The 17,219-nt window shown below is 32.9% G+C and overlaps 1 protein-coding gene across 1 annotated transcript; it reads left to right on the forward strand.

Annotated features, from left to right (window-relative positions):
• Positions 1–6,905: 6,905 nt before the first annotated feature.
• Positions 6,906–8,422, forward strand: LOC142608196 (protein SENSITIVE TO PROTON RHIZOTOXICITY 2). Its single transcript, XM_075779918.1, has one exon. It carries the CDS (start codon positions 6,991–6,993, stop codon positions 8,212–8,214), a length of 1,224 nt encoding a protein of 407 aa, XP_075636033.1. The 5' UTR covers positions 6,906–6,990; the 3' UTR covers positions 8,215–8,422.
• The last annotated feature ends 8,797 nt before the right edge of the window (positions 8,423–17,219 follow it).

Here is a 17,219-nt window from a genome sequence, read left to right on the forward strand (position 1 = left end):
TTCAATTTTATTAATGAATATGTTGTCTCTAATTCTTATTTGGATTTTTTTTTTTCTTGGTGTGAATGGAAAGTTGTAAAGAATTTTTTATTTTTTTTATGAATGGAAAGTTGTAAAGAATCTTAAATTGTTATATTTTTCAGATTTCCCCTTGCATCACTAGTTATTGACAGTTATCAAACTCAAACCCCTAAGTTTGATATTACTTGTGGGCTAGATAAGGACGTACGTGTCTTATTCGTTTTGATTAGATGACTGAGGTAACCTTTTATGTCAAATCTAAGAAATAGGTAAGATATCATATGAGCGTGCATTAATAATAGGCTTGTTTAGTTGATCATAAATAAAGGGTTGGAGACTGTAGACTGTAGACTGTAGACTGTAGACTGTAGAGTACGTGACTAGTCACATGAGAGGATGGTGTAGAGAAATTAGCCAGGATGAGATCTTAGTTGCTATTTTTAGTTGTTTAGGCCATAAATTAAAATGAGTTTTAAACAACTAATTATGTGAATGAAGTGCCAATATCTTATAACTTAAAAATCAAAGCCCTTTATTTATTTATAAATAAATCAAAGCCCATTAAATATGGGTAAATTACCTACTTCAAATTATAAAATAATATATATATATATATATATTTATATATAAAAAAGAGTAAAGTGACCCATGCTACATTCTTGTGCATTTAATTTCGTGTCAATGCTTGTGTTAGCTTTCGTAGCTGCCGTGTAGTTTGGACTAAATTGGCTGTTTAAGAGAAGAGAAAAACTAAAAAATAAAATAAAAAATCATAACATTGTCGGGTCGTTGATGACTTAACGAAATTATGGTGTGACTCAGGAGGCTATGGTATCTAATGGTTTGATGCCACATTTCAATTTAACTTGCTGCCAGATATTTTATATGAATAAATTTAATTATTCACAAATAAAATATATATATATAGGTAAATATAATTAAATAATCATACAAGATAAGATCAAAAATAAATTGAAATGGTTAAGATTAACATAAATTTTCAAAATTCTCTCTCTCTCTCTCTCTCTCTCTCTCTCTCTCTCTCTCTCTCTCTCTCTCTCTCTCTCTCTCTCTCTCTCTCTCTCTCTCTCTCTCTCTCTCTCTCTCTCTCTCTCTCTCTCTCTCTCTCTCTCTCATATTATGTGTATTTATTAGAAGTAGGCACACGCAGTGGTAGAGCCAAAATTTCAGTCTAGGGGCCAAGATTTAAAGACAATATTAAAATATAAAACCTAAAAAAAATCAATATTAATAACGAAGTAAATAAATATTGTAAATAATATGTAGAATTCGACATTTTTATTTTATATCCTTCAAAGTATTTAAATTTAGGTTCTTAGCAAAAATCAAGAGTTCGAAATTGAAAGGTGAATTGATAGAAGATTAAAAAAAAAAAAACAATACAGGCTTTAGAGTTTGAGCACAGGGACATTAGTTAGAATATAAGACACACAAATCAATTGAAATACATCAAATAAACAAAAAACAATAAAAAATAAAAAATAAAAAGGATAAACATTCAAAATGCCGTGAAAGTGAAATGGGATATAAAAGTTTTATTTACAAAAAAATGGAAGATAATTTTTTTTTAAACAAAAGTTACGATAATGTAGTTAAAAAACGCCGTGAATATCTCCTATAACTTTTCCTCATTTTGTTGGTGTTACTGCTATTTTCTTGCAAGTAGGAACTGCTTTTTGTTCTTTTTATTAGGTGAGAAGGGGCAGAGCATTTAAGAGGATCCTACATACGCACTTACAAGCATTTTTGAGAGGAGTCAGGGGGCACTTGTCCCTTGTAGCCCCCTCCCCCCGGCTCTGCCTTTGGGCACACTTGAAGGGAATTATTGTGAAAATAGAATATTGTATTAGCATATAATAATAAGTATATCGAAATTAATTTAATCGACGATTTTTTTAGTGAATGGGGAACTTCATCTTTCTTTCACATGAATGGTGAATCTCTCTTTATTTTATATAGAAAACAGAGCCGTAATCAAGTAAAAAAAGTGATTAATGTATAGATAATTAGATGGAGGGAACACGCGTGCTTACTCAAAAACAAAAAAGAGTGATTAATAAGATCAACAACAAAAAAAACCCGCATTTGCTTAGAAAGCATACATTGAATAGGGACAGGAAAGATCACGTATTGGCGTACGTATGGAATGTGGTTGGGGAAGACATGCCTTTTGATTTGTATATAGAGTTTAAATTAATAAAAACAACAAAAATAAAATGAAACATAACATTTTCATTGGGACCATTCCATGCTTGATTATACATTATACAAAAAAAATTAAAATTAAAATTAAAACAAAACGGCGTGTGCCTGCCATGACGATTGTAATTTTATAAGATTAGTGTAGGGCCTAAGAAGATGTTTGACTCATATTGTACTTTCACAATATAGAGGGGGAGCAAATAATTTTATGTCTATGTCTCTTTTTTCCAAATGAATAATTGAAACCTACCCACAAAAAATCATACCCAAAGCTATTTGATGCTTTTCTTTTAAACTATGATATAGTATTTTACAAGTCACCAAAACCAAACCCCATAAGACATTTAAATTTATATATAAAGAACCTTTACAAACTATGATTGTTTCTGATTGTTTTTTAGATGAATCACGATCATTCACTAATATTAAATTCCTTGGTATTTGGCTCTTACTCTAAACTTTTTAAATAATTGAGGGTGGTCCTTATTGATTATTGTGGTCCTCCTCGCCCGTGCGCGCGTATTTAGGAGGGATTTATTATATATTAAAGAATCAAATATAAAATATTCTATTTAAAAAAAAAAAAAAAGAGTCATATATAAAATGGGAAATATATATATATATATATATTTCATGAAAAGAACTTCTGGGAGATTCTCTCGAAGCTACAATGTTATATACATTGTGTCATTTGCTTGAGATAAAGCAAATTTGAAAGGCACTTCTTGTAGAGTACTAGTATTTTGAAGTGGTATAGTTAAGTAGTTAAGTTTCCTTTGCAAAACTAGCCCATATAAGCCCACAGAAACCATTTGAAAGTTGTCAATTATAGCATGCTTTGTTCAGCGTTGCTTCCAACTAAAACATGTTTTAAGAACACAAGTTAACGTGTTTCCATTAGTTTATTATTTGATTTGAAAAAAAAGAAAAGAAAAAAGAAATGAAGTTAAACTATATAAAATATCAATAAAAGTATTTACAACTGCTATGAATTTATTCACGTATGCATACGAGCATTTACACATCACTCTGATCTCAACAAAGTTCTTACTTAATTTTTGTTAGAAAGTATTTTTTTATTTATTAATATACCTACTTTTTAAAATAAATTTTCTAGCAAAACTCTCTACTTATTTCTCTATAATATTTAAATATTAATTTTCTATCTCAATCAGGTCAGCTCCGAAACCCATAGCCTAATTCAGACCATCAAAGTCGCATGCTCTCCTCCACTTTATCAACCTTACCTAGTTTTATAGTCACAACTTACCTAGTTTTACGGTCACAAGTTATTTTACAACAGTATTCGAAGAAAGAAATCACCAAAATTTGAACAAAACCCTTTGCCTTCGTTTATGAGCTACACATAGTGATATCCATACCCATTTACCTCAATCACCTCGCAACTCCGAAACCTATATTTGACGAGATCCAATGAGAAGCAAAACAGGGAAGATGATATTGATATCCAACAATGTTGATGGCTATTATAACTTTTGAAAATTGTGTTGAGTTGCTAGTGAGTTTGTTGGAGACCAAAAAGTGGGTCTGACTCACCAAAATTTTGGGTTGGGTGGGGGAAGATTTTTTAAGCTCATAATTGAGAATGTCCTAACTCTTTTTCATTTACATGTGTGTCTTTTAAATGTGCATTGAAAATTAAACATTTGATGTTTCTTGATTTGTGCATTTAAAACACTCATTAACAAGGTCTTTAAACTTTATTTTATGATGCGAAAGGATTTAAACTTATATGCCAACCACTCATAATATTTGTTATTTACTACCAAGTCAAAACACCAATTGGTTTCATTTTGGTATATATATGTGTGTGTGGATTCGATCTCATTCCTCATTTCACGACAAAAAACTTTACCAAATTGAGCTAACTTAGCATATTGATACTATCATAACACAATCCCCTCCCCCAAATAGCATAATACTAGATTTGGCATAAAAATAAAGATAAAATTTGGCTATAAAATTGGTTATAGCCTAAGGCTACAAAATTGGTTATAGCCTAAGGCTACAACTATAACTTTACTCAATATTTTTTTCTTGGATATGGATTTTGACAAATCCGCTAGATTATATTTTATTCTCTTTCTAAAAAAATATATATATTCTTCCTATATCCTTCATGCTTGCAAAATTTCTAGAAGATCAAATAATTATGTCATCAATTATTTATTTAAATTACAAGTTTTTGTAATTTAAAATTATGCATAAAAATTAAATTTATGAATCATATAGTAAATAACATCTAATTGACATAAAATTTGATATATGCGTTAAGAGTGTAAAAAACATGCAATATATTAGTTAGATTTGAAAAATATGTAGCAATTTAAATTTTTTATAGAAGTTGTATTCTTGGGCTACAACTAATTTTTTAGTCAAATTTTATCCTAAAAATAATGCATAATTTTCTTATTTTCTTTTGTTTGGAAGGAGAAGAAAAATGGATTTTCAGCAACGGAAGAAAAGATTGTGAGGTACTTTGATAGCATCAAAAAGGTACCTTCTAGCTCAGCTTTGTCATCTCTAGCTCGGGCGGGGTTTTGGTTTTAGACCCCGTATCTTAACGTCGAAGTCAGGAAAAGGGCTTCCCTATAGATCCTAAGAAACCCAAGGGACGGCTTTAAGACTATCGACGTCTCCAGCGCTGATACATAGTGCAGCCAGGTAGTGGATTTTTATAAAAAAGTCTTTCTTTCCTCCTTTTATTAGAGTATAGGTCTTTCCCTCTTCTCTTCTCTTCTCTATGTGCCCCACTAAAAAATAAAATGCGTGTTAGGTTGAGCAATAATATTGCGACTAGGGAAACGCTGAATGGAATTGAAGGCATAGTCTCCTTCTTACAGTACAGCAAAGCAACAAGCTTAACGCAACAAGCAGGGCGGTGAGTGGGGAAGAGTAGCATATGAGCATCGAGTAGAGGTAGTATATGGCTTCTTCCTGAGGCACACTGCCTTAAGGAGAGGTGCCCGCTTATTACAATTAGCTAAGAGTAGGTGAGCCGCAACTCAGTATATCCAAAATTCATGCTTTCAGTATGAGCTGGACTGAGACTACCAATGAGACCAAGACCAATACCTGATCAAGGAGACCTTGCATTTGTGGCATTAACTGCTTTTCCACTTCGTCGAGTTCAAGCAAAACGATAAGGATGAAGACTTCCTAATCAAAAGGCAACAATCAGTGGTGTATCTAAAATGGCTTCGAGCATCTGGCTTCACCAATTGCTGCCTGCTCTCTCCTTCTTTGGCACTTCCCAGTCCACAACAGACCTGATCTTTACGAGATAGAATCCATATATTTCTCTATTTGGCAATTTTGTGAGAAGTAATTATATAAAATAGAGAGAATGTCCATTAAATTCCCTTTCCTTGTATGTGTTCCCCAAAATCAAAAGTGAGTCGTTCCTTTGGAAGAACTTAATTTTTCATCCTCAATTATTGAATAAACAAATAAAATATCCGATATAATAGTAATGGTTAATTTTTTTAAAAAAATTTCCTTCTTATATACACTTCGACTACTTCTTTTTTTGATACAAGATAGAAATTCTACTCTAGCTTAATCTAAGTGCATATGTGTGTGAAGCTCCCTCCTGAAGACTTGAACCTCCCACACTCCACAAGCACTTATATTTGTGAAGTGACCATCGCACTAAAGGTGTGCAGTGATACACTTCGATGACTTTGGAATACACTAAAAAAGAGGAAAAAATGTCTCATTTTATTCTATTTTATTATAAACTCTCAAACATAGTATCAATGTTTTTAATTTCTGTTGAGGGAATCAAAAGAGCTCAAATAGAATATTTTTATCAGCATTATTTTATGACAAAGATCAAAATCAAAGTCTACATCTCACACACTCATACACACCCTCTCAGTAATAACAAGATCCCTGAAGTCTTAGCAAGCCACCAACTCATCATGATAATGGCAACCAATTCAGTTCTGCTTTTTGCATGGCTACAAGAAACAGTCAAGAAGATATATAAAACGAAAAAGTTAGAGTAATTAAAATAAAATAACAATAAAAATAAAATACAAATGAGAAAATATATTTTAAAGCTGTGCGCATGGCTCATCCAAGTGGTGCTCATACATGGGTGGCATGGACCAGAAGGCATGAGTTTATGATTGTCATTGGTGAGAATTATGTCACACTCGAGCTGCTGAATTTCAGGGTGACGGATAACTTGAAAAGTTTGTTGTCATCTTATGCGTAAGATTTTACGTATTTGAACTCTTCAACTCATGCGCAGAGATTGAAAGTTACACCATAAAAAATTCCATTTTTTACTTTGTTGGACATGATGCAATCTAAAGTGTCCAACGGGGAGAAGAAAATTGTTTAGTTGACAATTTATTATGAGTAAAATTTTGCTTTAAGTCGTAATTGTTTAGTGTATGACAATTTGAAACCTCTTTCTTTACAAAGGGTTGTCCCAATGCTAGATAGGTGAGATATGAGGGAGGTTTTATGTGAGGGTGTATGAATCTAGCTATACCTGCACGTTGACTTGCATTTCTCTCTCTCTCTCTCTTTCTCTCTCTCAAACTACCATGATATGTTATTGCAAAACCAAAAAGGAAAGGACTGCTTAAGCTTTCTCTATATAATCGCCAGCAGTCATTTCTACACAAGTGAACCAAAAATCCAAAAGCAATCTAAAGAAAAAGAACAGATAATACTTAGAGAGGGCAGGTTGGAAATCAAAGCATCACAAAAATGCTTTCTGGGGCTAATACTACTTCTTGCTTCCAAAACGTCCCACTGCAGATCTATTCTGTGAATGAAGATGTTGTTTCAGCCTCCCCTCTTGAAGGAAACTCGGCCTCAGAATCTCATCCAAACAATTTCCTCTATAACTTTTCAGTTCTCAAGGACAAGGTTCATCAGGTGCAATCTTTGGTTAGCATCCTTATCAACACGGATCATAGCCAACCTGAACCAGCAACATCTTTTGCTGTGGCCAGCCTGAGTACTATGATTCAAGAAATTATCTCGTCTGCGACTTCAATGATGTTCATTTGCCAACAAATGGGGCTTGGTCCTACTGCAGCTGGTAGCACTAGCACCGATGAATTGCACCATGGTCATCATGGCCAGCGTCATCAAACTCGGTTTTATCAACCGAACTTTGGTGGTAATCGTGCTGGTAACATAGGCCAAGAAAGAGGGCAAGGTTTCTTTTCTAGTGAAACCCTTGCTGATTGCTGGTATGGTGGTGAAACCTTTAACAATTATGGTACTAATAAGGATGAAACTCGAAGTGGTGCCGTTGGCAACAACGTTAATAGGGTCGAAAGGAGAGATCAAGTGGCTCAAGGGGGTGATACTAGTGAAGCGATATTAGAAAGGATTACATCAAAGGATTGTGATATCGTTGAATTAGATGCTGCGGATTTGTTGGCTAAGTACACACATTATTGCCAAGTTTGTGGGAAAGGGTTCAAGCGCGACGCGAATTTGAGAATGCACATGAGGGCTCATGGAGATGAATACAAGACTAGTGCTGCTTTAAGCAACCCCATGAAGAATAACAACGGAGGTGCCTCAGGTAATCGAGACGGTTTGCTAAAATTGCCTAGGAAATATTCGTGTCCACAAGAAGGGTGTAGGTGGAATCGAAAGCATGCCAAGTTTCAGCCTTTGAAATCCATGATTTGTGTGAAGAATCACTACAAGAGGAGCCATTGTCCTAAGATGTATGTTTGCAAGCGTTGCAATCAGAAGCAATTCTCTGTGCTTTCTGATTTGAGGACACATGAGAAGCACTGTGGGGATCAGAAGTGGCAATGCTCATGCGGTACCACATTTTCTAGGAAAGACAAGCTTATGGGCCATGTTGCTTTGTTTATTGGGCACACCCCAGCTACAATCTCTCTGTCAAAGCTAGCAAAAGTTGAGCAACAAACAGTGCAAATGCAAATTGATGATAGGCACAGATGATCATGTGGTAAATCATCAAGAGCTGTTTTTCTCTAAATCTTGTTATTTTCTATATAGAAAATAATGTACTAATACGTTTTAATTTTAATTAATGTACTGATATAAAGCCTAGACTAGATATACCTAGTTGCTATGGACGATTACATTATGAAGTAACTTGCTTCATATAGTTCATATATATATATTTCATATATTATGGTTGTATTAATTTCTCCTCTTTGATGCTATGTTAATTAAGCAGTAGACAATATTATGCTTATTCCTAAATCCAAAGCGTGAAGATCTCGGTTTGCAAGAGTTAGTTTCGTAAGGAATGTAAAGTTCTTGGAAGATTTTTTGTTGATGAGGAAAAGAAAATAAACTAGCTACTTTGACTTGTGGTGGCATTGTGTCGTCATAACTCATAAGCTGGTTGTGCTGTCATTGTTTTCTTTTCTTTTCATTCTTTTTCCTCCTAGTGAGGTTATCAACAAATTCCAGAAAGAATCTAAGAAATTGATCCATGTGCCCCAAAAAGGGCATTCAAGTTTTCACATTTTTCGGTCCCAATTCAACATTAGAGTCTTACCTAGAACCTTATTTTGGAATCACCTGGCGGCGTAAAGTATCTTGGAGGAACTCCGTGATTAGAATTTAGAAGTAAAGCTACTCTTTGGTCATTCAACCCCAGCAAGGAGTAACTTATGAAAACGAAGCTTCCCCGCTTATTTTGGGATGAATTAATATTATTAGACACAAATCTGATTATCCCAATAAATTTTCTTTTAAAAATTAGTGGTTTTTATGAATGGAAAACTTTGATTATTGAGCTTCAATGGAAAAAGGATCCTCCCCATTTCAAATTTTATCTATTTTGTGTTTCAGAGTTTATTTTACAAATCTAAGAATACATAGTACTTTATGTATAAAATTCAAATCTCTTTCTAACTAACCATTTGAAAATAGGAAAAGAGATGGAAATGAATAAAATGTAAAGGATCTTTTAAAAATATTATTTTTATTCACTTATTTGAAAGTTTAAGTAAAAGAGATTGTTATCTCATCCATCTTTCCGTATATATGTGTGTGTGTGTTCATCAAATTTAAAAAAAAAAAAAAAAAAGAGATTGAAAAAATCATTCTCTTGTTTAGAAGTTTAAGTAGAAATTAATGAAGTGGTTAGCTGGGAGTGCTCATTCTTTTTCGTCAAAAGTTCAAATTTTCCTTTCTCCAAATTAGAAAGAATTAGAGGAAAAATAGCATGGAGATTAATAACATTTTGACCAAAATGTTCATAATATCCATTTATATTTTACAAATTTCTTGTAATTCACCCCTCTTATTTTTTGCCTCACTTTACCTAATTTTAATGATTTTTCATTGTTTTTTTTGCTCTTTAGTTTTTGTGAATGAATATTGTTGTATTGATTTTAAGCCATCATCATGATCAATTTGCTTATAGTACTTTTATCTTCTTCTTTTTTTCCTTTTTTTCCAAATATTATATATAATATAATATACAAAAGCATAAATTGAGAGAAAGTTCAATAAAAAAATTTTAATTTGATTCTAATTACATACAAATTAACTTTGTGTTAAGTTTTATTTTTATTTGATATCAAGTGTCTCTATATTTTAAACACACTTCGATTTCAAGCCAAGAAAGTCATTCAAATTATACTTTAATTATGTGTTAATTATATTATATTAAAATTAATGTATTTGTAATTATAAAATATAAAAGGATTCAATTCAAATTTATTACACTTCTATTTAATACTATGAATATGTATAGTCTATTACTTATTAGGTAGAAATATTTTATGTGTATATAGATACATGAATTTTTTCATGTATATAATTTTTCATATATATATATATGGGAAATTACACTTGTTCCACCATAACTATACCCCATTTTAGAATTTACCCTATAAACTATTGAAATGTATGATTGACTCTCCAAAGTTATAACTTTGAATTTCAATGTTTCCATTGTCGTAAGTTTTGGTATGGCAAAATTAAGTATTAAAATGCTAATATTTCTCCAACACAAATATGGAGAGTAAATTGGTATTTTTTTAATTCTAAATTTTGTTAGACTTAACAACAAATAGACAACAAAGTTTTTGATTTAGGACATTGGATCACGCATTTTAATAGTTCAAATGGCAAGTGTAAAATAAGTTATAGTTTATGGTAGAAAAGTAATTTTGATCACATATATATTGCACCATAGCATATGCTACAGTGCGATAGAAGCTAGTAATATTATAACAATAAAACATGATTTTAGAATTATTATTAGGACAAAATTTAGCTACAAAATTGATTGTAGTCTTAAATTACAACCTTACTTAATATCTTTTTATTGGAAGTGAATTTTGACAAATTCACCATTGGATTGTACCTTCTTCTTGTATCCTTCATTCTTGCAAAATTTCTAGAAAAGTAAAGATCAATAACTATATCATCAATAAATTGTTTAAATTACAAGTTTTTGTGATTTAAAATAATGAATAAAATATAAGCTTATAAATCATATAATAAGTAATATATGATTAACACAAAATTTGACATGCACATTAAAAGCATAAAAAACATGTAATTCAACGGTTGAATTTTAAAAATATAGAGTAATTTTTATTTTATTGAGTAAGGTTGTAGTTTTGGACTATAGCCAGTTTTGTAACTAGACTTTGTCCTTATTATTATTACTTATAATTTTATGAAAATAATAAAAACACTAATACAACTTCTTGTTTTTTTTAAAAAAGAAGAAGAAGAAGTGTTATAATAGTAATATTGTTATTGAATTATTTCTTTTCATTCTTTCTCATGGTATTCGCAAATGAGTTTGACTTACCTCCAGTACTTTTTTAAATGAACATTTCTAATTGTTTTAAATATACAATGGCAAATGGTAGTAAATTTCAACCTTTTATTTAGTTAATGGGTGATATAGTAATTTTCATTAAAATAAAAGGAGATTCCAGTTAAAAAAATAATGGAAGTAAGTCAAACCCCTCGCAAATAAGGTTACCTACATTTTATTCATTTAAAAAAAAAATCTAGATCTATAAAAGCAAACTATGCAGGGTTGCCAAACCCAACCAACCTGTTACATTAAATAATAAAAGCAAACTCAAACTCAACTTCAACTCCAAATTACATATTATCATTGAATTAGAGCCAGAATTTTGGGGTCACAGATGTGTTTTGGTAAATCATTTAGAGAAAGAGTTTTAAGGAGGATTCAAGAGAGAAATTATATCAATTCCTATTTGCTGTCATAAAATGATAAAAGAGGAAATTTTATATTTATTGCCTGAATTTTGGGATCACAAATTCCAACTCTCTTTTTTATTTGATAAATTAAATTCCAACTTCAAATCCCATCTAATTAGAAGGAATTTCACAATTGAAGGCCATGAAGGATTTGCAATTTGATGGGTGCACGAATATAAAAAAAAGTGAATCTAATTCTTTCTATTTTTGGTCTCCTTCAGAATATGTGTATATACACACACAACAAAGTTTAAAGCCCCATATTTTATATTTTCTACCAAAATTACAGTCAAATAATGGAATTCATAGGTGATGGGATTTTAAATGATAGAAATGTAAAATTTCATCATTAGTAAAATTTGCGTGTATTTGACAATTGCTTCATCCAAACACACCTAAAGAATGGAATATGTAATTAATGAGATTTTAAAAGTTGGAAATCGTATCCTAAAAGGGTATAAATTTTCTATCTCAATTTATATATAATTGTTATGTATATATATTAATGAGATTTTAATAGTTAGAAATATAAATCATATTCTAAAAGAGTTCAAATCTTCTATCCCAACTTATATATAATTATTATGTATATATAACAATTTATTTTTCCAAACTCGCGTTTGGGTTGTTATCATTGAATTATAGCTATATGTTGCGTTAAATTATGTTAGAGAGGTGTTGATTAATTCTTAAGTACTCCGGAAGCATGAAAAATGACGTTACTTCCCCTCACATTCATGGTATGACCCACTTATTAAATTTATGGTGGAGTTTACCATGTTAGAAGAGGGATCAACATTTCACTATATTTTGGAACTATTTAAGAATTTTTTGAGATTACTAAAATATCCCCCAACAATAAGGGTTCATTGAATATATTATACCATTGTTATCAAATATAAAATATGGAAGTACAATATTTAATGTGGAAAAGATGCTTGGCTTCACCATTCACCGGGTCCCTATTAGTATATCTAATCAAAAACTATATAAGCCACATCAAATGAAAAATAATGTATTCCTATGTGTGAAAGGTCTCTATTTGAAGGAGTTAATTTTCTAAATAATGTGTAGTTCTAAATTCCATGGTTAAAAAGAAAAATAATAAGTTACTCAATCGGCATTGTTTTGACATTTTGTCTTATATAGAACGCCATTCATGGTCATTTGAAGCTGATAATTAAATTACTGGGAGGTGAAGTAGAGAAATTAGTATAGTTCTAAATTCCATGGTTAAAAAATAATAATAAGAAGTTACTCGGTATTGTGGTGACATTTTGTCTGACATAGAACGTCATTCATGGTCATTTGAAGTTGATAATTAAATTACTGGGAGGTGAAGTAGAGTTTTTTTTTTTTTTTTTGACTTCGAAGATAGAATAATATTGAAAAAAACAGGGACTGAAGCCCAAAAACTTACAAAAAAGTGAGGATACTAGCAGACAACAGCCCTCCAAAAACAAAAATACAGATTGTGTCCAAACAAAGAAAAACTATAAGAAGTATTGGTTGTCTTTTTTTTTCCTACGATGTTTAAAACTAGCACACTCAGGTGCTCATGGCCGAGCCGTTAGGGCCGGCCCTTCCCTTAGGCGAATTAGGCAATTGCCTAAGGCCCCCAAGTGAAAGTGGTCCCAAAATTTTAGAAAAAAATAGGTAATAGGGGCAAAAAAAAAAAATTTCAGATAAAGTCTTATTTTCAGCACGTCCTTTTAACTAAAAAATAAAAATTTTGGTAGATCCAGTTATACATTGGTTCTAAACAAAATCATTGCTCAAAAATAACATTATTATCTTCTAGACAAACCAAAAATCAACAAGATAAACTACAAATCCGGTTTAAGAGATTAACCACAAAACAATCACAAATCAAAACAAATAAAACATCTCAAATCCCTAAAATTTTTAGTTTTACTGTTCCCTTAAATCCCTCTGCCTGCCACTTTCTCTCTACTTTCCGCCTCCAGCCTCTCTCATCTCAGATTCTCAAGCAAGCTTGCCTCTTTCTCTTTGCTTTCCGCCTCTGGCCCCTTTGGGTTTTGAGTTCTCTCAAGTCTCATCTTTGGTCTGCGACTCTGCTATCAGGTTAGGTACTATTTCTATTTGGGTGCTTCAGGCTTCAGCGCTTGGCTTCTTTTCTTTCTTTTTTTTGATGAATGGGCGCTTGGCTTCTACACCACACGTTTTATTTGCTTGGACTTAAGATAAAAAATTGGGCCACCTTCCTCTGCTTGGATGTGTTTCACTTTGTTTGGGCCTTCTTTTTTTTTTTTTTAATAAACCCTGCGTTTTTTTTTTTTTTGGTTATAGATATTAGATATGATTTGTTTTGTGTTTTTTAAGGTGGATCTTATTAATAAGCCTTGTATTATGGCTATGCTTAAATTTTTGTTATGCTTGTGCTTAAATTTTTTTTTTAAATTTTAATCTTGTGCTTTTATATATATTTTTTAGTTAGTGGTAATATATTAAATAAGTCTTTATTTATGCAGGTTGAAATTGCTAAAAACTTGTAATTGTTCGGTGAAACTATAACAATACTTTTTACAAAAATCAGGTTCTATTTCTCATTTACTCTACACTTGAAAGTTATTTTTTATTTTAGTCTTTATAAATATATTGTTTGATTAGAAATGTTAGAAGAACTTAAATACAAAAATTTAATTAGTCAATTTGCATCTCAAAATGCAAGAAAAATAGATTTTAAATGAAATATATTATAATTTAAAAATATTAAATAAACATTAATTTAATTAATATATAAGTACAAAAAATGCTCAATTTTTAGTTCTCGCCTAAGGCCCCAAAATATCTAGGGCCGGCTCTGGCAGAGCAGTGTTAGAGTTCAGCCTCTGATAGTCCTGTAACGTATAGTGATGTGGCTCCATGCGTAGAATGTCCTGTGGCTGAGATTGTGAAGCTTCAAAGTGAAAACGGTTCCTCGCATTCCAAATGGACCAAGACGCCATAGCCCAAAGCTCCATTTCAGTCCTCGTAAGCTTTGTCTCCATCTGTCGAGCAAGGAGGTGGAAATTTTGTGCCGCCACCGCACCTTCTGCAGCTTACCTCTAACCTACGCCCAAACGTTTCTAGCCAAAGGGCATTTTCATAAGACGTGTGCCACCGTTTCTTCAACTTGAACACATACTGCACATAGCGGGTCAATAGGGATCTTCCTGCAAAAAAGATTTGCCCGAGTAGGAAGAATGTCTGAGCATGACCTCCATACAAAGTTTCACACCTTTGGGGGAATACGATGCTTCCAAAGTTTGTTCCAAAGCCTCTTATCCTCCCAGGCCTCGGAGTGTTCGGCTACTTCAGTTTGGTTCAATCGAAGAGCTACCAGATAAGCAGATTTTACAGTGAAATTGTGGGATTTTGTTTCCTTCCAGCGTAGCCTATCCCGTGTCTGTATATTGCCCAGTTTGATGCTTAACACTTGCTTCCTTGTGGACTGCATAAAAGTGGCGTGGACCAAGGCCCGGTTCCATTGCTTAGTGTGCTGGTCAATGAGGTTCCCTACCTTCAGTGATGTATCTGCTCCCGGCCTGAAGATAGGAGGGTGTGGCAACCAACTCTGACTACTAACACCAATACTCTGTCCATCTCCAATTTGCCAAGCTGAGCCTTCTCGGATGAGGTCCCTTGCTGCTAGCAAACTTCGCCAAACAAAAGAAGGATTACACCCCAACTCGATAAAAGAGCATTTTGGAAAATGTCAAGCCTTATATACCCTGTAAAAGAGAGAATGAGTACCAATAACCAACCTCCAAGCTTGCTTAACTAACATAGCAAGGTTGAAAGCATGGATATCTCTAAATCTCATCCCTACTTTATTTTTAGGAGTGCACAATTTCCCCCAATTAATCCAATGTATCTTCTTCTCACTACGTGTTTGCCCCCACCAATATTTGGCCAATGCCGAGTTAATGCCATCACACACCTTCTTGAGGATTTTAAATATACTCATAGAATAGGTGGGGATTGCTTAAGCCACGGTCTTAATCAAGACCTCCCTACCTACCTTCGATATGTTTTTCTCCTTCCACCCCATCACCCTTTTCAATATTCGCTCTTGAAGGTCCTTGAAAGTGCTCAACTTTGATTTACCCCCCACCATTGGGAGTCCCAAGTATTTCTCACAACTGGTCATTACTTGTGCTCCCAACAAATTTTGAATGTCCTCCTTATCTCTTCGGCTTGTATTATGGCTAAAAAATAGTGTGGTTTTCTGTCTATTAATGGCTTGACCCAAGGATTCCTCATATTGCGTAAGGATATCAAGAAGTTGGCAGCATTCCCCAAGCTTTGCTTCACAAAACAGTAAGTTATCATCTGCAAATAGGAGGTGGGAGATTCGAATACCCCCCCCCCCCAATAGTCTACACCCCTCAATTGGCGGGTGTCTACTGCTTTCCTAATCAGCGAAGATAACCCTTCAGCACAAAGAAGGAAGAGATATGGGGATAAAGGGTCAACTTGCTTAATGCCACGAGTTGCGATGATGAAGCCTGTTGATTCCCCATTAATAAGTATCGAGTATGAAGCTGTGCACACTGTTTCCATTGCCAAATTCACCCATTATGTAGGGAGTCCAATTTTAAGCATAAATTATCACTTACCTTTAAAGCTTAATCTCCTAAAAAATTGTAAACATAATCATTTAACTATTCTTTTAACATAATTACTTTCTTACGATTTTTAGAATTTTCTAGAATAGGATTGTATTTTATTATTTTTAGAGGGTTCAAAAACAAATTAAGCACATTTTGTACTTCAGGATTAGGTTATATCTTATGTGACTCTTTGTTAATTTAAAACTATTTATTACTTTTTTTATTGGATTAATATTTTGAAAATCTTATATTATTTACTTATTTTTATTTTTGTAAAGATAAATGTCAAATTTTGTATTAATTGAATATTATTTATTATCTAAGCTATAACAATCATGACAAGGATATTTGCAACATAGCATGATTTGAGGAAACTACTTTGTTAGTAAGCACCTCTCTAAAACTAGTTAGGAATATAGCATCTCGAGCCTATGAGGCTCGAGCTTAGTGAAGCTGACTTGGACAAGTAATCCGCGTGGAACTCAAGTCTCTAAGACTCGAGTTCTATAAAGTGGAGGAGAAGAAGAAGAACCAGAAACGGGAGAAGGAAAAGAAGAACAACCAGAAATGGAAGAAGGAAAAACCCACAGGAAGAAGAAGAATCATCCACCAAACCCACCACTAATTACACACAAAACCACAAAATCATCACCGACCCACCATTCAATTCCAAAAAATTAACCCAAATCAAACCAAACCCTCCAAAATTTTCACCGTCAAATCCACAATTTCACTTTCTGCAAAGACCAAATTCGTTCCCCCCTCCAACAACGACCACCAGACAAAAACCTTCTGCAGGAAGAAGATCTGAAGAAGAACCCACATGAAGAAGAAGAAGAAGAAGAAAGAACCCAAACCCGTAGAAGATTTGAAGAGGAACCCACATGAAGATGAAGAAACCCAAACCTAGTAAAAGCCCAGATTTTCTTTATAAAACTCGAGCCTAAAAGGCTCGAGTTCCACGTGGAATATTCTCCACGCCAGCTGTGTGCTAGCGCACTGAAACTTGAGTCTTAAATGCTCGATTTTTCACAAAACTTGAGTTTTAGAATTCGAGATGCTATTTTCCCAAATCGTTTTTAAAATGTGACAACTAATGAAATTGTTATAAAATTAATGTTA

This window comes from Castanea sativa, chromosome 8 (genome assembly GCF_040712315.1).
Source record: "Castanea sativa cultivar Marrone di Chiusa Pesio chromosome 8, ASM4071231v1".
In the NCBI taxonomy this organism is placed as follows: Eukaryota; Viridiplantae; Streptophyta; class Magnoliopsida; order Fagales; family Fagaceae; genus Castanea; species Castanea sativa.

Bases quoted from the DNA above. Each gene is read 5' to 3' on its own strand.
- LOC142608196 (XM_075779918.1), top strand. From the start codon at position 6,991: ATGCTTTCTGGGGCTAATACTACTTCTTGCTTCCAAAACGTCCCACTG.